General features: G+C 36.1%; 1 protein-coding gene across 1 annotated transcript in view; it reads right to left on the bottom strand.

Moving 5' to 3' along the window:
- Nucleotides 1-8,036: 8,036 nt before the first annotated feature.
- The window catches only part of LOC150099699 (solute carrier family 12 member 2-like), a 497,862-nt gene continuing 483,339 nt past the window's right edge, over nucleotides 8,037-22,559 (bottom strand). Inside the window, exons 22-23 of the mRNA XM_090403480.1 lie at nucleotides 8,860-8,927; nucleotides 8,037-8,172 (exon numbers count right to left, since the gene is read on the bottom strand). Coding sequence (XP_090259606.1) covers nucleotides 8,037-8,172; nucleotides 8,860-8,927 — 204 coding nt within the window. The remainder of the gene's footprint in view (nucleotides 8,173-8,859; nucleotides 8,928-22,559) is intronic.

Below are 22,559 nucleotides of genomic sequence, written 5' to 3'. Positions count from 1 at the left end.
TATTTTCACAGACAATCACAAACATCCATGGCAGGATTCGAATCCACCTCCTTTTGGCTGGAGAGTGGATACACTAACCACTCGGCCAACCAGGCCAGCGTATCTTCAAACCAACTTCAAAAATCCTCAAGAAGCACAACCTAGTACCTGCATTTTTTCCTATCAGTAAACTCTCCTCCTGGCTCCCTTCATCTAAGAATAAACAATCTCTTCTTTCCCTTCCAGGTATTGCCACCTTTTCTACTTTGGACATGGGGGGGTGCTCTGTGTTAAAAAAATATTACAAGAACACCAGTCATATATCACTAATAAGAAATTTGGGTCATCACAGCATGGAATTGATACACTGAGGACAAAACCTTCTGGTCAAGAACTCTCCTACTCTAATGATGGCTTCAAATTCAAACGCTTATTCAAAGAAAGTGCCAAAGCCCTACTACTAATACCCTCATTTAAATCAGAATGACTTTCTCTTCTTGTCAAGTCTCATTTTTATCAGCCATCATTTTTTTGTGTTGTTGTTTTTCACCTGTATATCATTTACCAGATCTCATGTATATCTTGTTCATTAGACCATCACATGACTCAATGTTTTTTTAAAAAATCTATTGTTAGTGTTCTACCTTGTTCAAACTATTCCTCCACTGATGATGACCTGTAAGGACCAAAGTAGTTTGTTATAGTGGATTTCCTTTAGAATAGCATTGCATGTGTAGGGATTTTGGTCAGAACTTTTTGATAGTTGGTTATAATTAGCACACTCCATAGCACAATTGGAAGAACGATGGGGTATGTTGCGTCCTTCAATTGGAAAAGGCTTAAGTTCGATTCTTGTCATGATGAGAGTAATCTTTATATGATTTTTTTCAATTGAAGGTGAGTCAGCCGATCTCATATGGAGGCAGCAGGATTTCTTCTCTCGGAAACCTGGGTTTTTCGTCCTGCATACAGAAAAATCAGCCTTGAGAAATCACACAATTTACAGACAAAAAATACTATTATACTATCGGTGGTGGTGATTGTGGGCAGTAGATGGCATTGGTGTAGATGGTGATGGTAGTTGAAGTTCGCTGTAGTTGGTGGATTAAGTGGTGGAGACAGAGAGCTGTAGAGTAGGTACCCTCCCTTGATGAGTCTTTGGACTCCTTGGAGGTGTCATGTAATAATAATAACAATAATGATGAAGTACTTTGTTTGAATTATGATGTGTGCTCTAGTGAGAGAGTTGAACACTAGAAAGAGATTCATGACTAATCTAATTTTTATGCACATCTTGTTGAATGGGAGAAAAAGGTGTAAGCACTGTACTTCAAAAACACCAATGATAAATTCTGTTATGTAATATATATATAAGAAAATCTATTTTCCCAGCCCTTTTGATTTCTTTTCATTAATATTGTCACAAATGATTATGATGCCATTAAATAGCAGTCAAATCTAATGGTGCATCCCTTCTAAGTCTTGCTTTAGGCTATGTCGGAAAAGTATGGTATATGTCATGTGTTACATCAAAGTGTATGCCCTAAGTTTAATAATTTATCCATTAGCATTAGTATCACAGAACTCTATTACTATTATTATTTTCTTGGGCATCTCCTTGAAGTCAAAAACTCATCACTAGAGGCAACACTAACCATTATTCACACAGTACTTTCATAACTCTCCTTGAAATCATTCACTGACAAAGCTCTCGCAACCACCTCTAGTAACCTATTCCACCCTCTGAGAAAAAAAAAAAAAGTTCTAAAACCCTTGCTCACCCTACTCTTACACACTTTCCAAGGGTCATCCATTGCGTGCTCCAAGAATGGAGCATACAGTGGATATACTGAAAAAAAAAACTTTGCTGTGTCAGTAATATAAAACCTTTTAATAACTTGTATGTTTCTATCAAACAGTTTGTGTAGCTGAGTGAAAGTGGTGTTTTCACTCCTCGTCGCTAGACCTTCCAAATCAAAAGCATCAAGAGTTCGATTCTAGTCACCGAGTAGAGGAACTTTGTCTGCATGGTTAACCTAGTGGTTATGCACTTCACAACCATATGTCTGGGAAAGGAATGTCCTGGGTTTGATTCCCGTCACTGATGTGAGGAGCTTAAAGATCATTCTCAGACATAGCCAAGTTAGCTGGTCTTGGGCATGGACAGCAGAATTTTTCTTCCCAGTTTATCTGGGGTTTTTCCTCCTGCAAGCAGCAAACCAGCTAACTTGGCTATGGCTATGGCTGAGGAAGATCCTTCAGCTCCTCACGTCACCGACGGGAATCGAACCTAGGACACTCCTCCTCACAGGCATACAGTTGCGAAGCGCACAGCCACCAGGCTAACCGTGTGGACCAAGAATTACATATCTTAAAAAATTCAGACATAATGGCTAGTTTTGATGTCACCTCCCTATTTACCGATGTACCACTAATAGACACGCCTGACTTGGTCAAGTCTAAATTTCCTCCCAATATCTTTGAATTATTCAAATTCATTATGCATGCAGGTTACTTTACATGGGGAAGAAAATTCTACAAACAGATTAATGGTACTGCTATGGGTTCCCCACTCCTTCCCCCTTTAGCAAACGTTTACATGTAGCACTTTGAAAACAAAATACTTAGCACAGCTACATATAACCCTAGTGTGATTACACTTTGTTGATGCTGTGCTTGCCATTTGGCTACATGGTTGAGACATTTTGGATGCTTTTGTCACCTACCTAAACAGCCAGCACCTCAAAATGCATTTATTATTATTATTATTATTACATGACACCTCCAGGGAGTCCAATGACCCATCGAGGAAGGGCACCTACTCTACAACTCTCCGTCTCCACCAACTACAATCATCATCAACACCAATGCTATCTACTGCCCACCACCACCACTAGTATTTTTAGAGACAATCACAAACGCCCATGGCGGGTTTCGAACTCACAGCCTTTTGACTGGAGAGCGGATACGCAATCTACTTGGCCAAGCATGCATTTCACAGTAGAAAAAGAATCTAATAACTGCTTACCCTTTCTTGACACTTTAGACACCCCTTTCAGATGGATCACTATCATTTTTCATTTACAGAATGCCAACATATACAGGAAGATATCTACATAAACAATCACATCATTATCCAGCCCAACAGAGCCAGTGCCATTTGTTCTAATGATACAGCTCTGTCCACAGAACTTGAATATCTATCCCATACTTTCTTGGGCAATGGCTACAATTTCTGTAAAATAGATAACATACTATATAAAACCATTACTTCTCCCTCCTCTAATACAGGAACACAACATTACCATCCCTATGTCAGAAGTGCATTAGAAAAGATGAATACTAATGAAACATGGCCTTTGCACCACATTCAAACCTCACATTAAACTAGCAACTCTGATCTGCTCTCCTAAGGATAAACTTCATCCTCTAGCATACCCTGGAGTGTATGAAGTTCATTATGACTGTGACTTGGTCTACTATAGGCAAACAGGAAGATTTGTTAGCATCTGCCTGGAAGAACATAAAAAAAAATACATTTGCTACCATTATTATGGCAAGTCATGACTGGCAGACCATGCTTTGGACAGCCCTTCACACAGGATTAGATGGAAGAAAACTAATGTGCTATTTAAAAGTTATTACAGATCTGAGAGATTATTTTTTGAGTCAGCCATGACTATGAAGAATTTTCCTAACCTGAACAAACATGGTTCTATTAATTTTCCAAAAATTTAGGAGACTGTTATCTTAAGAGCAACTCCCACACAGCAGAAATTTTTTTTACAACATTAGAGGGCCCAAATTAGGACTTTAGATCTTTTTGTACGTTACAACTGTACTGTTTCACTTACTATTGCATATACATGCTGTGTTGTGATCTGATGATGATGCTTGATTTGAAATTCAGCAATAAGTCACCTGTATAATAGTATGCATTATGGGAAAGGGTCTCATCAATGAGAGCAGACCCAGAAGTGATACTAAGGTTGAAGTAATGCAAAAGTTGTATTTCCATATACAAGTAGTCAAAAGGTGTCACACCTTATTACTAAAATACTCTGAATTAGAAATAGATCTTGAAAGTTAACTTGGTTATACTATAAATTAAAGATGCCAAGAAATTATATTCTTGGTTTCATTCTTTATCCAAGTGTAAGCAAACAAAGTTTGCACATGAAGTAACTTCACGAGTGGGCTATAGAAAGTGAGAAAATTCAACATCTATCTCTAATCCAGAGTATTTTAGTAATAAAATGTGACACCTTTTGACTACTTGTATTCTGAAATATGACTTCTGCATTACTTCACCCTTGGTATCACTTCTGGGTAGTGGCCCTGTCCCATAAATGCATAGCATTATACATGTCCGTAAAATATGTGCATTGCATTATGGGGTACTAAGGTGATTGATGTAATGTCATCAGCCTCTATATACATGAAGTTACTTTATGCACAAACTTTGTTTTCTTATACTTTGGTAAAGGAGGAAACCAGAAATAAAATTTCTTGGCATCTTTAATTTATAAAATTATCATTTAGAGATAAATGAACATTAAAACCCAAAATTATACTAGAATCAAATTAGTAAGCAGGCAAACAAATTTTTTGGTGTCATATTATCTATGAATGGAGAAGGAGATATTCATCAGAAAGGACAAGATTTAATGTGTGGAACTATCAGAAAAATAGTGTAAAATAAAAATAGAAGAGACACAAAATAAATTATACAAAGTAATGGCACACCTTAAAGACATGAGACATAGACTATGATCAAGAGATACTGAAAACAGATTTCAGGCAGTAGAAATATGATTTCTTAGTAGTGTAGCTGGAGTGACACAATGTGACTATATTAGAAATGAAATAATATAGAATGAATTTGAACAGACCAAAATCAGTTGCCAACACTTATCATGGAATATCAATTAGAAAAGTAAGAAAGACATTGGCCATCCAACTGATCAGATGAAAAATTTGCAAGGCTTAAAAGTGTACATCTTAAAGAAGAAGAAGGGTAGACAACAAACATAAGCAGAAAGAGAGAGATTGAGTGTGTGTGTGCAAGATTTTGAAAACAGCATATGATGATGAGGTTATGCCAAGACCATGAGGATTTTTAATAGTTCAGGTAATTTAAAGCAGGTGAAGTATACAGGAAGAGCCTCCATAATAGATGAAACCCTATGGCTGGAAAAACCTGGGTTGTAATCTCATCTAGTAAGTGAAGAACCTTTATTAGGACTTTTCAACTGGAGATGAGTTAGCTGGCCTCATATGGAGGTGGCAGGGTTTTTTCCCCTACTGGAAACTTGGATATTTTGGTCCCACAACCAGGCAAACCAGTGTAAAAACTTGATGTTACGAAAATTAATAAAATTTCTAGTACATCGATTTTTACTGTAGGACACACCTTAAAAACCTTGTATATAATGTATCTATGTTTTGTATGTTTAAACTTTGTATAAAGATCAAAATAAGTCCAAAGGGAATTAACTTGCTCATTGTTTAAGAGCAGAAGTAGGATGTTTGAAACCAAGGGTAGTGTCTATAAGTCGGCGGTTTCTTTTGAAACGTATTTATGAGTCCTGTAGCAGGTGATCTTCAAGGTCAGTATTGAAAAGGGACAGCCTGCATCAGTCGGAAAGTCTCATAGGCCACATAGCCGGATTAAGGACATCAAAGGGGAAGAATAGGATTTGTCGGCGAAAGTTCGAGAACCGTCAGTCACATGCTGTTGTCCTGGGTTCTCGTAACTACGTGCAAGACATGTATGGGGACATTTGGGTCCAATAAACTTAACCCAAAGTGCAGGTGTATTTGGAATATAAGGCTTGGAATTTTGTTGAGAAGGGCTTCCTGTTTCCATCTTGCATGATCTGTCCACAAGAGGTGCTGAGTAGTTCTGGAGGGGAGAGATGGGAGTCTATCCACGAAGGGAGTTTCCAGTCCGAAGCCAAGGATAAACCAGAGGTTACAGTCTAAGGGGAAATCTTGCCATATTGGTTCAAGCCTTGCCGCTCTGTTTGAGTACGTACATGCCCACCGACCTACACAGTTCCTCGCCGGTCAGTTCCAGATGCCAGAAGAAACTTATCCAGTATCCCATTGGCTGACGCGATTCCTCGACAGTGCCCTGAGACTCCCATCAAGGAAAAGAAGAAAACACGGAACGGAGAAGAAACTCCTGAAGTGCCGGAAAAGAAAGAAGGAGGGAAGGCGTATGCAAGACAGTCAGAGACCCATGTGAGTCTGTTTGTTAATTATTTTATGTTTGTGATTTAAGAGAATTCCCCTCAAGGAACTGCTGAACTATTTAATATAGAAAAATAGTGGTTTAAGGTGCATGAATCGCTCGTAGATTTGTGTAAAAAATTATTGTGGAGTTTAACGTGAGCGTAGTTAATTTCCCTAAGAAAAACTGGGCTAATTAAGATTTCCTTTGATTAATGTGTGTTAATTTAATTGCTTATTATCACATCATAGAGCTGTTCTAATCAAAGGGAATGAAATATGCCAATGTGATTATCAGTCAATTAACTAAGTCTTTAAGATGAGAATCTAAGAGTCATATAATGTGTGTGTGTGGTGCATGGTTGATGACTAATTATGATTGTTATGCGCACCTAGAAATTTCTTGTTCTGTGTAAATAATATTTAGTATTTGTGATATAGAATGTATTATCTGAGATTTAATTAGAAAAAAAAATAAGAGAGTTCACTAAGTATTACATTTGAGTAATTATTCAAGATTAATGAATTTCTTGTATGAATGAAGTTTTGATTTCATGTATTGTATAGTAACTATTAGATCAGTAATTAAATTTTGTTTATATATTAGTACATAATGGTTTGGTCTTATTTTTTTGTCTTTTGCAATGCACTGATTCAAAAATAAACTCGGATCTATAAAGTGGGAGCCCAAAGGTTATGAGAGTCCTTTTTGAGATAAATAGTTAGGCCATGATTGCAAACCGTGGTGAAGTTATAAAGTAAATAAGCCTTGTTCAACTAGGGTATAAATGCTTTCTTGTGTCATAAGGGGAACTTAAGAGGCGCAGTCTTAAAAATCAAATAAATATCCGGAGATCCCAGACACAAGGAGGAAGTACTTTTAAGTAGAACAAAATTAAGAGTAAATTGGGGTTAAGATTAAATAGATATAAAGAAGTAAAAAGATATATACTACTAATATAAATAAAGGCACAATAATAATAAGTAAGAGTAACATCTTACAAAGTCACAGCATCGACAGGACACAAGAAAGAGAAAAGGGTTAATAATAGAAATCAAGAAACAACAAAGTAACGAAAAATAATACCCGTTTACACCAGCCAGTAGAACACACAATTTACCAAAAATAGAATAGTTATAGGTAGAGGCTCAGCCATTTTATCCTTTGAATTAATTTAGATATCCAAGGACTTGAAAGGTCACAGGCACTTAAGTCCTTTTTAGAACCACTGATGATGAAGTAATAAACAGAACTGTTAGACTTGAGGAATTGTTCATTCAGAAATTGTTCAGTGGGGTCAAATGGCTGGATTCATTATCATGACAACATACCAACACAGCATTCTATAATTAAAGGTTTTAGCCAAGATTTATGTTACTCAGCCTAGTTAACCACTCCTTTTCTATATTCATGTGATTGAGATATTAAACTTTGCATACTTTCTAAACTGAACAATGCTTTCATTTGACTAAAAACATAAATACATATAAAGAATATAATAGCAATATTCAAAAGGGTTTCACAAGAAGATGTCAAAAACTGCTTTCTGTCATGGTAAGTGACAGTAGTTAGAGAAGCTTATAAATTTGAGAGATGACTATGTAGGTAATGAAATGTTTTTTTGCTGTTGGCTCATGTATGTGTGTGTGCATGCTTTTTTTTCATTTTGTCACTCCAGGAACATTCAGATCAGAGATTACAAACAGTTACAGACTTATTTTATCTATAAGGTATTCTATTATATCTACAAGGGAAAATTGTGAATACAAATTTTGAAAGCTGTATATTCTGCAAATTAATACTCATTCAGAAGGTACATGCTTTATGAATAAAATGTCAGAACACTAGTCTGGTTGCCTCTCACAAACAAGAAAGGAGGCATGTCACGTGCAAGTATTTCTAGCCAGGCCATATATAGTGGAGGTGGATAAGTTCCTTTTCTGGGCATGGGCAGGGTCCTGCAATGAGAAAGATGGCATATAAAAATCTGCATGCTATAACTAAATCTATTTGTATGCACATGCATATTATACTATACACATATTTTTTTTTAACTAGGATCATGTAGCTAGGTGGATTTTATGTATTTTAGGTGTAGGAGAAAAAAAATTGAACTTTTGTTAAATTTCAGAATGCCAATACATAAGTTTTGCTGGTACTGTTCAATGAAAAAAAAAAAGTTTTGTAAAATGAAAATAAACAGCCATATTAATTCAAGTGCTTAATAATTTACTATATTTATAATAATAAGAGAATAAAGTGTTAAAATTACACACACACAAATTTTAAAAAACCGTTTAAAAATGTTATTTCTTTTTGAAGAAAGATATTTCTTTTTGAAGAAAGCAGCATATACAGTTATCATATGCAGTTCATCTCTAGCTGATCTTACATAAAATTAGCATCCCAAAATGCAGCTATTTATGAAAAGATGTTTTATGTAATAACAGTCTAATAATGTCATGATGAGAGTAACAAAAATAATATTGGGGGGGGGATGATAGAGACATTTAAGCTGATGAGAAGATTTGATCAGATGAAATTTTTTATAATGGGAGCAGTGGGAGAAAGGAAACAAGGGTAGTTATGCAATTAACTTGATTTCAAGGAGGCTAAATAATAATAATAATAGTTTTTCTACTTACATCACTATAAGGGTGGCATCTTTGGAATACTGCAACAAAAGCTCCCTTAGATGAAGATATTCATTTGTCTGAAAAATAAATAAAATATGTCACAAAAAAGAATGGGATGAAACACATGACGAATATTTATCTATCATTATTTACTATGGCAAACAATGCTCTGTATACCAAAAAACATTCTACGGTACACACACACTGGGAACTTCAAATGTTCGTACAGAACTTCTTCTTAGGAACATTTGTAAATAAGGAGACTATGTCAAAACTGGCCACGATTTCCTCTTCCTTAATAGTGATATCTTTAAGGCTAGAGACAAAATCCATGGAGTTTTTAATAAAAGATGATGACTTACTGGAGTCATCATCTTTTAGAGATTTAGCATTTTAGAGATTGGGCAAAAATTTTGAAAAGGTTATAGGTTGGAGAATCAATCCCTTCAACAATTCGGTCATAGAAGAATGTTTTCTTTATGGATTTTAGGTAATCCATATAACCGAGGGATTAATTAATGGAAAGAATGAAGAGATAAACGTATGTTCCTGGGGAATTCTGTTGTTGTTCTCAAAAGGTTGTTTGTGCGATTATGAAGTTCGCATGAAGGATGTCTTTCGAGGATCGAGTAAGTGTCAGTTTGTAACAAATCCAGCATCTTGTTGTGGTAATCTTCAGATTGCAACAACAAGATATTGTGGTAATCTTCAATCTTGAGCACAACTGTAGCATTTCCTTTATCTGCCAGAAGAATAATGATGTCTTTGTTATCTTGTAGTTTTTTAACAGCCTGCCATTCTAATGAAGATGTGTTGTCGGTAGGAGGTTTGGCATTGTTAATAATGAAAATGGATTCCATATGGAGTAGGTTTGCTTCTTGGGTGAGAAGGAAGGAAAGAAGCAGCTTTTTCAATTCTGATAAGTAATAATTCTTTTGGGATTGATCTCAGAGATAAAACAAAATTAAGACCTTTGGTGAGAACATTTTTCTCGGCAGTAGAAAAGTTATGACTAGATTTGTTGATGACAACTTTATCTGGGTGGAGATGTAATTTAGAAGTTAAAGAGTTTTCTTGTTTCTGTTTAAGAGATTCAACTTTTCTAATTAGTTTTAGTTTGTTCTCATTTTCAACTCTGGAAGCTTGAGATTTGCTCATCTGTTTAAGATGGTTCCATGTGTCAATATCTAGAGAATGTTCAATGTTATTAGATAACACAGTTTTCTTAGCAAATAAGAAGGCCAAAATACGTTTGGTGTCAAAGATTCTCTTGGCGAGCAGATCCAACTTCTCTCTATGGTGAATCCTACTAGCACGTTCCGTTTTGATGGTTTCTTTAAAAGAGATAAAACTTGGGAAAAGGGCATGGAATCTGCATCATTTTAAAAACACTAGCCTGTTGATATGCAAGCCAATTTTTTTTAGGGTCCCTTGGAAATCTCTGGTGTTTCGGTGAGTTGCCTCATCATAAGGACTAGAGATATTAGAAGACTGATTTACTCAGTTGAGATACTGCACACGGACTTCATAATTGCACAAACAACCTTTTGAGAACAATAACAGTATTCCCCAGAAACATGCATTTATCTCTTCGTTCTCTCCATCCATTAATCCCTTGGTTATATGGATATTACTTAAAATCCATAAAGAAAATATTCCTCTGCGACCAATTGTCAAAGGGATTGATTCGCCAACCTATATAACCTTTCCAAATCTCTAAAATGTTTCTCCGGTAAGTCATCATCTTTTATTAAAAACTGTGGATTTTGTCTCTAGCCTTAAAGATATCACTATTAAGGAAGGAAATCATGGCCAGTTTTGACATAGTCTCCTTATTTACAAATGTTCCTACAGAAGAAATTCTCTTGTAATTTAAAAATAAATTACCTAAGAAGATCATGGCCCTATTAACTCACTGTGTTCATTCATGATATTTCGAGTATAGAAGTACTATCTACAAACAAAACTCTGGTCTAGCTATGGGAAACCCATTGTCTCCAGTACTTGCTAACATCTACCTTGAAGATTTTCAAGGGAAAGCTATCTCCGCCTTCCCTTTAAAACCTAGAATTTGGAAAAGATACATAGATGATATTCTTTTAGTTTGGGGCCACGACCATGAATCTCTTCAAAATTTGCTAAACCATCTGAATAATCAACATCCAAACATCAAATTTACAGCTGAGTTAGAAGTTAATGGTTCTCTTCCTTTTTTGGATGTTAAACTGACCCGTTCAGCAGAGAAATTGAAGATTTCGATTTAGAAAACCTACCCACATGAACAGATACCACGCTCAGTCTCATCATTATCCCACAAAAGTTTGGAATCATTTCGACACTTGGACATCAGGCTCATTCCCTTCTTTATGATGAGGAGGAACTAAACAAAGAACTTAATTTCCTCTGGACTACATTTCAACTGAATGGCTATTCCCAAAAAATTATTAACAAATTCCTATTTAATCACCTTTGCAACGAGTTGCCCTAGTTTGCTTTAGGGCAACATGCTTTAGCTCATGCTAGTAGTCGCCGATACGTTTATAGTTACTATATTCGGCATGACACTCTTCGATTCCGATCCTTAAGTTTCTTATTCGGCTTTAAAACAATGTGGGATCTAATATCCCCTTAATTAAATAATCCTATTTAATTGACTCCCTCGTCATAATGAGGATACAACAAATGTTAAAGGTAACGTTTCTCTACCTTACATCAGCTCCGTCTCTCCCAAACTGGCCATGGTTCTTCGAACGTGTAACATATGGATTTTATTCACACCTCTACAGAAACTCTGCTCCTTACTGAGCAGACCTAAACCTGGACAAGACAATCTCAAGTAAATGCACATCAGTGTCATGAAAAGAAGAAGAGAGTAAAAAGAAAGAAGGAATCTGTTAATATTTTTCTTGTATGTAGTATTTAGAGAAGATAATATGAGGGAGGTTGTTCCACAGAACAGAGGCAGAGGAGTGAAATAGGAAGAGCAGTTGTTCAGTAAGTTTGAAGCTGGATAGTAAATGGATGCTGAAAGCAGATGGTGTTCTTGCATTTCTGGAAGAAAACTAATGGAATGAAAGTAGCTAGTTTAGCAGATTATCCATGCAAATACCTACAGAATCTAAGGCAGATGTTTGATTTTTTTTTTTTTTTTTTTATTATTGATGATTACATCAATCCATCCATCTGCTGCACTACTGTATATCTTCTTTTTTAATTCTCAGTAGTTTGATTCTTCACTTTAAAAATAATAATAATAAAAAAAAAAAACCTGAAACTAAACTATCAATCAACTTGCTTGGGGATTCATACATATCCCAAGATAACCCTATTAACCATTTAACACAGTGAGCCTTCAGACATTCTGGAATTTTAGTCTCTTGTTTCATTAACTCTCTCACTCTCTCAGTTGATAATATGCAATGTCCAATATCACTGTTTGCATTTTTACAATGCCCTTTGCTGGTTTGAGTACTATTGTTTGAAAGAATAAGAACATTTTTTTTTTTTTGCTATTTCAACTGTAAGAAAGTTGCTCATTATAAATTCTGCTTATTGTCAAGAAATAAGCAGAATTTATAATGCTTCTTTGTTCCATAAGTTTTAAACACTGGGGTAAGTTCACTTAATTACTTGACACAATGTAAATATAGCAATCACTTTTGGCACTTTTGCAAGTATCAGTATATAATATTAAAAATTTCGGAATTTACAATTTGAACAAGTTTATGCATAATCTCTTTTCTAAATAAATTTTGTTCACAACTAAGCAAGAAGTGGCCAAAGGCAAAAATTTTTTACACTAGTAGTAATACAAATGTAAACGAAAAGAAAATGGTTGTGCATATTTGTTGTATGTGTGATGTCAGGGAGCATAATTTATAAAAATTATGATGGAATTGTAGTAGAATTTTGAGAATCAACTTTGGCTGTGATTTCTTCTTGGAACTGTTTTCTCTTTCAGTGTAAATTCTAGAAAATCATGGGAGTCAGAAGCTATAACGATGAACTTAGCTACTTGGAGAAAATTTTTTCATGTGCTTGGAGAATTAAAAAAGGATTTGTTCCAGGTATGAAGGTGGAAGGTATATTTTATGTAAATGATCACTTATTAAAATTAATGGTTGATAAACTAAGAAATTCCTGCAGGCCTGGTGGAGTTGGTTGATTTCATCCCTGGAAGTTGAATAAAGGTGTGGTTAGTAGGGGTGTGCGTGTGAGGACTAGATTTTTCGCTTGGAGAGTAGTGAATGAGTGGAATGGGTTGTCAGAGTCAATTGTGAGTGCTTTGTCTGTTAATAGGTTCAAGGAGAGGTATGATAGATTATGTAGATAGATTGGGTCTCCCATGATGAGCCTTCGACTAAATGGAGGCGCCCATATAATAATAATTCTTTCTCACAAAAGTCGTGATATGGCTGGCCACCACCCAAGTGATCACTTCATGGTCACTTTAACCAACTGTAGGAAGATGTGACACTTAATTTACAATATCTTCTGATGAGATAATCAAATCCAAGACCCTTGATCCACATGTGGCCTCTGTTATGTACTGCTTAAGACAGTACATAATTATATTATTACAGTACATACTATATTATTACTCTCAGAATGTCATCCTTGTTCAACTATGTCTCACTTATACCAACAATTTTTGGGTGAATGAACTCTATCAATACTACAATTTCATTCCTCTTGTTTGAAATACTTCTAGCATTTGTAAACATACACACTAGCTCATATCTGTCATACATCATTATATTAATTGAATTACTGTATTTAAACAGGTACTGATGTAAAATGTTATTAATATCCCAAATTGTGCAAAAGTTAATGATAATATTGTGTGGAGAAGAGGATCAGAAATAATGAATTTTCAAGATGGCTGAGCTCTGTGAGGCAAAATTTGTGAATGCATGAAGTGAATTTGAAGGAAGGTTGGAATGGTTTAAGGTTGATGGATTGAATTTGATTGGGCTTGGTGCTAGACATTTGGAAAAACTGTTGTTTGTTGAGAGTGCAGAGTCAAGATAGAGTTCCTCCTGTCCTTCCACAACCTGCTTCACAGGTTGTGGAAGGACAGGAGGAAGATGAATACAAGGTTGAAGGAAGCAATCATAGCAGGACAGAGTGATGCAAGGCATACAGATGGAGATAAGAGGGATATGAATGGAAATCAGAGTAAGGATCAGGGAAACAGGGGAAAGAAAGACCAAAGAGAGAGAGTTCTGCTATAGTAGCTAGCAAAATTGAGTCTATTAAGTGTGGAAGTTTAAAATGGTATTACATGTGTGGATTTTGAATCTGTTTGGTGTGGAAAAACTGAAATTAATAGAATAGTATATGCAACAGGATGTTGTTATAAGTCAGGAAATATAGAGCACTGATTGTAAAATAGTCAAATTGGTTGGCCAATTTGCAAACCAATTATAGGAATGTGGATTGGAAGAAGAGTTACGGGTACAAGAAGAGTGAATAATAACTATCTTAAAAAGCATGTGATGGAAGCAGCTCAAGGTTTTCGAGTATTGGATTTAGTGACCTTCCAGGAGGTAGTTTTTAATGAGGTATCAATGCTGTCACTGGTTGATGAGAATGATCATGAGGTACTGGATAGGGAGGTGGTCAAACAGAAAAAGGTTACTGTCAATGGATTATATGTGGAATTATAAGGCAGGTGACATGAAAAGTCCCATAGTCAACTAGTATCAATACCTTGATTTGTTGGGCTGTGTGAAAAAGAGAGAGAGCATGGTAAATGATTAGGCAGTATCTGACTCAAGTAATGCACTACTGTATACCATGAGTAAAATGAATAGAGTAGGAGTGAAATGGATGAACAGTAAAATTAGACAAGCAGTGTCAGAAAAGGTGTTATGGAGGAGGTACAAGCTCACTATTAAATGTAAGATATTTAATAGTGATTAGATGTAGGATGAATTATAAAGTGCAGGCTAGAAGAGTGACAAGCATGGTTTAGAAAGAAAAAGTATGAGAGGAGATTGGCCAGTCAGGAGATAACTCGAGGTAATTCTTTTGCTATATGATAAGGCAAGCAAGAAGAAGAAGAATTATAGACGGATGACAATGGTGGTTAGTTATGGGCAGTGACTATTGCAAGGAATGAAGTAAAGTTTTTTAATGAGCACTTTATCAGTGTGTGTGTATCATGCTGGTGTAAATGATGATTTATCTCCCTTCTATATGTTACACATATAGAAGGGAGATAAATGTTAAGGGTAGACATGAAAGTATCAAAAGTTTATCAGGTGTTGACAAGTGAGTGGGTTTTAGCTTTAATACTAATAAATGCAGAGATATGAGTGTGCTGAAAAGTTGTGATAATCACCTTGAAAGAATTGAGGTAGAACCATGTAACTTACACATTATTCTACATATTTCCCATGAAGTGTGATACACTTGTTACAAAGCTGCTGTATCATTTGTAATCCTCTGAGAAAAAAGTCCCTTGTTGCACAAACCAGTCCTCAGAGTTGCAAATATGACTTCATCATCTGTCATAAATTTTCCTCCTTTTAAGCGTTTCTTTAAATTTGGGAATAAGAAGTAGTTAGATGGGGCCAGTTCTGGTGAATAGGGTGGGTGAGGCAGAAACTGAAAGCCTAAGTTGCGTATTGTCTGTTGGGTTTCATGAGCAGTGTGAGCAGGTGCATTGTCCTGTAAAAGCAACATGCCTCTGCTCAGTTTCCTGCAGTGTGTTTCCTTCAGTACTGTTGAATAAACTGCTGCTATAACAGTTTCACCTTTTTTTGAGGTACTTGGTAAGAATTACACCATCCGTGGCTCAAAAGACAATGGTAAGAACCGTCCTTGCTGAATTTTGGGTTCAGAACCTCTTTGGTTGTGGAGAACCTTTGTGTCTCCACTCCATTGACTGTTGTTTGGTCTCTCTGGGTCATAGTGATGAAGCCATGTTTCATCAACAGTCACAATACAAGCCAAAAAATTTTCACCAAATTTCTCAAAATGACCCAAAATCCCTTGAGATGACAATACGCATTCTCTCTTTTGGTCTGGATTCAAACATTTCAGGACTTACTTCACTGAGAGCTTCTAATATCCTAATGTTAGTGGAAAATGATCCCAACTCACTACCTGGATATCTCCAGAATCTCTGCAATGTTTTTGGCTGGTAGTCGTCTATCATTAAGGATGATGGAATGCATGGCATCGATGTTTTCAGGTGTGATTCACTGTGGAAGATCTTCCTGACCTGGGGACATCTGATGTCTCAGGATGCCTAGTTTTAAACTTGGCCACCCATCTGGCAACTGTTGAATATGCTGAGGCACAGTCCCCTAAAGTCTCACACAAAGTTTGTGATTCTCAGTTGCAGACTTTTCTTGCAGCATGAAAAACTTGATGATGGCCTGCACCTCTGTGTCTTCGAATTTCTTCAAAACCTCTGACATGTCTTCTTATATATCCTAAAAGAAGAAGAACGAATTATTACAACTTGATTAAGCATGAGGGTTAAAGGGTTCTTGTGGTTATATCGGTTGCTTTAATATCATTTTTGTTCTAGGTGTTTATCAGAACTTTTTAGTTCCCCCCCCCCCCTTGTATAAGGATGTGTACTGCATTGGTGGAGGTGTACTTCAGGAAGCGGATGAGATCTGAGGAGTGATAGCTGACAGTAGCCTGAAGTTTAGAGAATATGTTGCAAAGAATGTACATCACATTGCTGCTATGATAAAGAGCATGTTGGCAAGGATAAGGAGAGGATTGCTGTAGTACTGTATCAATAATCAGACCATATTGGACTACTGTGCTCAGATCTGATCAACCAGTTTTCATCGTGATATGGAAATGTTGGAAAGAGTGCAGAGACGAGTGATCAAGGCAATATGAAGACTCTGGAAAGCTAGCTATTGAGAGAGAAGTTAAAAGAATGTAAATTGCAGTTTAGTATGACAGAAAAGGATTGATATGATTGAGACAATTTAAGTTAGTGAGGGGATTTTATCAGATTAATCCAAATGATAAATATGTTGTTGGTTGAGTGAACCTCCCACAATGAGTCTGCTGACTCCATGGAGGTTGATGTGATAATAATAATAATTTTAAGAACTTTTCTTTCTGCCTATAGTTGTTGGATGATCTCATCACTAAGGCTTTAATCTCAGTATTAATTCAGTTATACTCACACACACACACATTTCACGTTTTTTATATCGCTCTCTCACACATTAAAGGCTACAAGACCTATAACATATTTATGCTGTGTAAGGGCAGGAATTAAGAAAGAAAGAATCTATTTAAGTTATTTTTTGAACAGCTGGTTATTGTAGTCTTGGAGAATATTTCATGAAGAAGGCTATTCCAGGGAACAGTGACAGATAGAATGAAAGATTAGGAGGAGTAGTAGTTGAAGAGTAAATATATTTTGAATGGTTGCTACTTGTGCTATTGCAAGCGTAACAGAAATTTGCTAAGCCTGCAATATCACAAAACACATAGCACATAGGTGGTATTATCGACCAACCTGCCGGCAAAGGTTGGTCGATTGGTAGAGCCTCTGCTACTGATGGCTCAGTTAAGTAAGTTTGAGCGCGGTTAGTAGTTGGAAGGGGGACAATCGTTCGATGCTGTTGGCACACTCTCCCTCGATGAGTCTTTGGACTCCCTGGAGGTGTCAAATAATAATAATAATAATAATAATTATACAAAGTTCTGTGTAACACTATTCATAGAAAGTAATCTATAGAAAGGGCACAATGCAGTTTGTGAGAGGAGATCACTGATTAGCTTAACTGCTCTCTTTTTCAATGGCAACATGAATTTTAGAGAGGTTTCTAATACACCATTCCAAATGTAACAGCATTATTCTAAGGTTTTACAGATTTGAGAATTGTAAAGTGTTAGTAGTTGCACACATGTAAAGTAATATATTAAGTGAATAAAGGACACTAAGTATTTTTAAGGCACCACTTTTCAATTTTTATTTGTACAATGTCTATCATATCTCTTTCTTTCTCTCTCTCAACTTATTCACTGATAGTCTTTTCGTCATTGTCGTCTGAACAAATTTAGGTATAGGATTTTTTTATGTCCTGTTCTACACATGAGGTTGATCTTCCCATCTTAATCTTGGAAGCCCATGGTCTCTCTTCTTCTTGTGGGTTTATATTCTAGTGCTAGTTTAGGAATACTATTGTTATTCATTCTTTCTATGTGGTGTAGCCAATTTTGCTGGTATTCTTCTATTTCTTGTATGATGTTTTTTGTATCTAATCATTCTCTTATTTCTGTGTTTTTCTTTTTATCTAATCTAGTGAATCCCAGGAGTGGTCTTAGAAATTTCATTGTTTTAGAACCCAAGTTTCACTTCCAAATTTGAGAGATGTTTTAGAGGTCATATTATGTAATCTTAATTGAGTTTCTTTAGTCGTGTTTTCCAAAATTTCTTCTAATTATGCCATTCATTTTGTTGTAAATTTGTAGTCTTGCTTTCAATTGTGAATCAGTATTGTATTGCGAGATTATATTTCCTAGGTAATTGAATTCCGTAACTTGTTCTATTATTTAATTGTTAAGCATAATTTTGACTTTTTGAATGGTATTTTCACACACTGCCATAGCTTCTGTTTTTGTTTCAGAGATTTTCATTTAAAATTTTTTGCTGTTTCATTTAGATGGTTAGTTGTTGCCATTTGGAGTTTATTTTCTGAAATTTGAAATTAGTACTTGATCATCTGCATAAAGTATTGTATTTAGCCATATGTTATTTGTTAGTTTAATTCCATCTTTCACAGTTGTTTTCCATTCTGTTAGGATTCTGTTTATATAAATGTTGAATAGAATTGGGATAAGCCACAGCCTTGTCTTACTCATTTATTTATAGTTATAGGTTCTGATAGTCCTTTCTTTCAAAATTTTTATAATTGGATTATTACACAAGAAGCTTACTAAAAAACATTGGAACACCTCCTGGGAACTTAACCAAGGAAAAAAACACTGCCTTAAAGTTACCACTCAAAATGAATAAGGAATTGCTCATTAGAAAAGCCAATGGTGAATACGACAGTTTTTATTAAATACAAATTTTGCTACCTGCAATAAATGAACTACAAAATTACTGAAAGATGTTATTTCTTGGCCTTCTGAGGTTGTAAAAAATTAATATCACACTATTCAAGATCACCAAGAATAAAATAGGTCCAAAAAATCCACAAAATTAACATACCAGTCAGACCAGCAGTGAAAGGAATTGACAGTTCTACAAATTATCTAATGAAGAAATTAGAAAGGAGTTGTTAGGACTTACACCCCTTCCTACATTAAAAACATTCAAGACTTTATTACAAAAATTAAAGACTATTATTATTATTAAACCTCCATAGAATCAAAAGCCTCATCGTGGGGGGTCCCACTGTTACATACACAGTTTATCATACTATGCTTTAAATATTTCTCCATCTACATGCTCACCATACTCTTGAGGCAATGCACTCACCACTGCTCCTCATCGCCTTGCTCACACTCTCCTTATACAGCTTCCAGGGATGACCTCTTGTTCTCTCCATGTCTCCATGTCACCTATCCTATACAAAATCTCCCCCACATTAATATGATAATAACCCCTTATTATGATCACATCCCCCTTTCCTCTTCCCTATGCACCAATTTCTGTAAATGGCATTTTCTCAATCTGTCTTCATACTCAACATTACAGAGACCAGAAACCACCTTAGTCAATTATCTCTGGATTATGTCATGTCTGTCATTAGTATCCTCTTTATTAACATCCTCATCAATGAATTCTCTTTAAAACAGAATGCCAGTGACACCAGTAATGGAAGGAATTGTCCCACAAATTATTATTATTATTATTATTATTACCCAAGACTCCATGGAGTCAAAGACTCATCTAAGAGGTCCTTTTATCAAACACACAGCTCATCATACCATGCTTTAAACACACTCAAATTCTCTGCAGATACCACACTCTCATCTAAGGCATTCCAATCATTTACAACTCTGCCTGAAAAAAACCTGCTTCTCACTCCCCTACTCACACCCTCCTTATACAGCTTTCAGGGATGACCTCTGGTTCTCCTCTGATCTCCCACTATTTTCTGTAGAACCTCTCCAGAATTGATCCTATAACCATTAATAACCTGTAGGTCTCTATCATATCTCCCCTCCTCCTCCTGTCCACCACACTCTGCAAGTTGCATCTTCTCAATCTTTCCTCATACTCGACATTCCAGAGGTTAGAAACTACCTTAGTCAGTTGCCTCTGGATCCTCTCCAACATCTCTTCATCCTTCTGAAAACCAGGTGACCAAATCTGCACACAATAGTCCATGTGTGGCCTGATCAAAGCCTTATACAATAGAACAAGAATCTCCCTACTTCTACAAGTTAGTGTCCTCTGCATCATTCCCAGAAGTCTTTGTGTGGTCTTCACAATTTTGGCTATGTGCCCCTAAATTTCAGATCCTTATCCACTATCAGCCCCAGATCTCTTATTTCCTCCACCTCCGACAATATATCCTCACCAAGCATAAATTCTGCATCCCATTTTGTTTTCCAAATTTTAAAACCTTACATTTTGCAACATTGAACTCACATCCCCATTCCGGTGCCCAATCACTCAATTTATTCAAGTCTTCTTTCAGATACCACACTCATAAGAAGATGTTGTGTAAGGCCACAACATCTTCTCTACTCTTCATGGTTCATCCCAACTTTGCATCATCTGCAAACAACTGAATATCTCCATCCAAATCTTCATCAATATCAATTTATCATGCGGTAATCTATCAAAAGTTAAACAGCAATGGCCGTAAAACAGACCCATGAGGCACACCACTAGTAACTTTCCTTTTCCTGGATATCACTTCTCCATACACAACTTGTTGATACCTATCAGATAGCCAGTCTCCAATCCAATCTAATATCCAACCCCATCCACTCCAGTTTGACTATCAACTTATCATGCGGTAATCTATCAAAAGCCTTTGCAAAATCAAAGTATATTACTGTGTATCCTTCTCCTCTGTCCATGGAAGCAGTCACCTTATTCTAATAAGTAAAGATTACTAAAACATGACTTTCCTTTAGCAAATCCATGCTATCCATCAAAAAGATAATACCATTGTTGTCAACCCAATTCTGGATCCTATTTCTCACAAGCTTCTCCAACAACTTAACTACAACACCTGACACACAGATAGGGCTATAGTTTGATGCTTGAGTTCTATCACCTCCTTTATCTTGCCCTCCTTCCACTGCTTAGGAACTTGACTGAGTGCAAGACTCGTATTGAAAAAATATGTCAAAGCCCTGGCACATTCCTCCAACTCCTCCTCCATTCCTCTGTCAACTCCCTTGCACATTCCTTCAGAATATGTGGTGATATATTATCAAGTCCCACAGCCTTATTTACATCTAGTTTGCTCAACTCCCCATACACCTCTTGCTCACCTACAGTCAGTCCCTCTTTCCCCATCATTAACTCTCTCAATCTCTCCATGAAGTCACATTCACAAGATTGAAAGACCTTTATGAACTGCTCATTAAGTATCTCCACCACACCTTCTGCAACAGCTGTCACTTTATACCATTTTCTCCAATCAATGTCATCCTTCCATAATCATTCTTTCTTTTGCTGGTTACATATCGAAAGAACTCCTTAGGATTCTTTTTGGCTTCATTAGCTAACTGCTGTTCATACCTCTCTTTAGCTACCCTCACCAAACAAGTCACCCTCCTTGCCTGGTCTTTGTAGACCTCATGAAATTGGTTATTTCCACTTCTCTTATGCTGCCTCCATAATGCCCTTTTTCTCTGTAATGCATGCTTAATCTCTTTATTCATCCATTTCACACCTACCTTATTTAACCTTTTCACCCTTGGAATACATTTAGACATTGCATCTACTAGATAGTTTTTGAAAATCCCCCAAGCTGCATTGATCTCTTTTCCAGCTAACTCCTAATTCCATGCTATACCTGCAAGCTGTCTTCTGAGCTCTTCATAATCCCCCCCCCCCCCCCTTGTAGTTCCACATATACCCTTTTCTTACAGAGGTTCTCACACTGCTGGCAACTACCCAGGTAATCACCTTATGGTCACCAATTGGTGGGTGATTTGACACTTCATTTATAATTACATCCTCTGATGAGATGACCAAACAAGACCCTCAATCCTTGTGTGCCCTCTGTTACATACTGTCTGAGGTAGTTATCCCTCAAAAACTCAAGAAACTCATTTTCTTTACTGCCAGTTGCTATCTCATAGTCTATATTCTCATCATTCCAGTCTATATTGCTATATTACCTGGCCAAAAAATTATAAAGGAGTTGTTAGGTCTTTTCTTTTCCAATGCTTTTACAATCGCTCCTGAGATGGTTTACATTTGATTTAAAAGCCTATACATTTTATAAATTTTTTTTATAAAATAATATAAAATATAATTTTATAAAATAATAAAAATAAATATACATTACAGTAAAACCATAGCTATCCCATACACTAAAGGGTTATCGGAAAAAATTAATAGAATCCTACACCATTACAATCTTAGTGCTACTTTTAAACCGCCTTTAAAATTAAAAAACATATTCAACTCTTCCAAGGATCCTCTTCCACCCCCCATTGGCACATCCTGGAGTTTATTGCATCTATTGCACCTGTAACTTCCCTTATATTGGGGAAACTGGATGTACAATCCCTATCAATAA

Source organism: Typopeltis vanoorti, chromosome 14 (genome assembly GCF_054136105.1).
Source record: "Typopeltis vanoorti isolate ZY-2024b chromosome 14, IOZ_Tvanoo_1.0, whole genome shotgun sequence".
In the NCBI taxonomy this organism is placed as follows: Eukaryota; Metazoa; Arthropoda; class Arachnida; order Uropygi; family Thelyphonidae; genus Typopeltis; species Typopeltis vanoorti.
The sequence above is the reverse complement of the archived record's forward strand: the minus strand, read 5'-3'. Positions and strand labels throughout refer to the sequence as shown.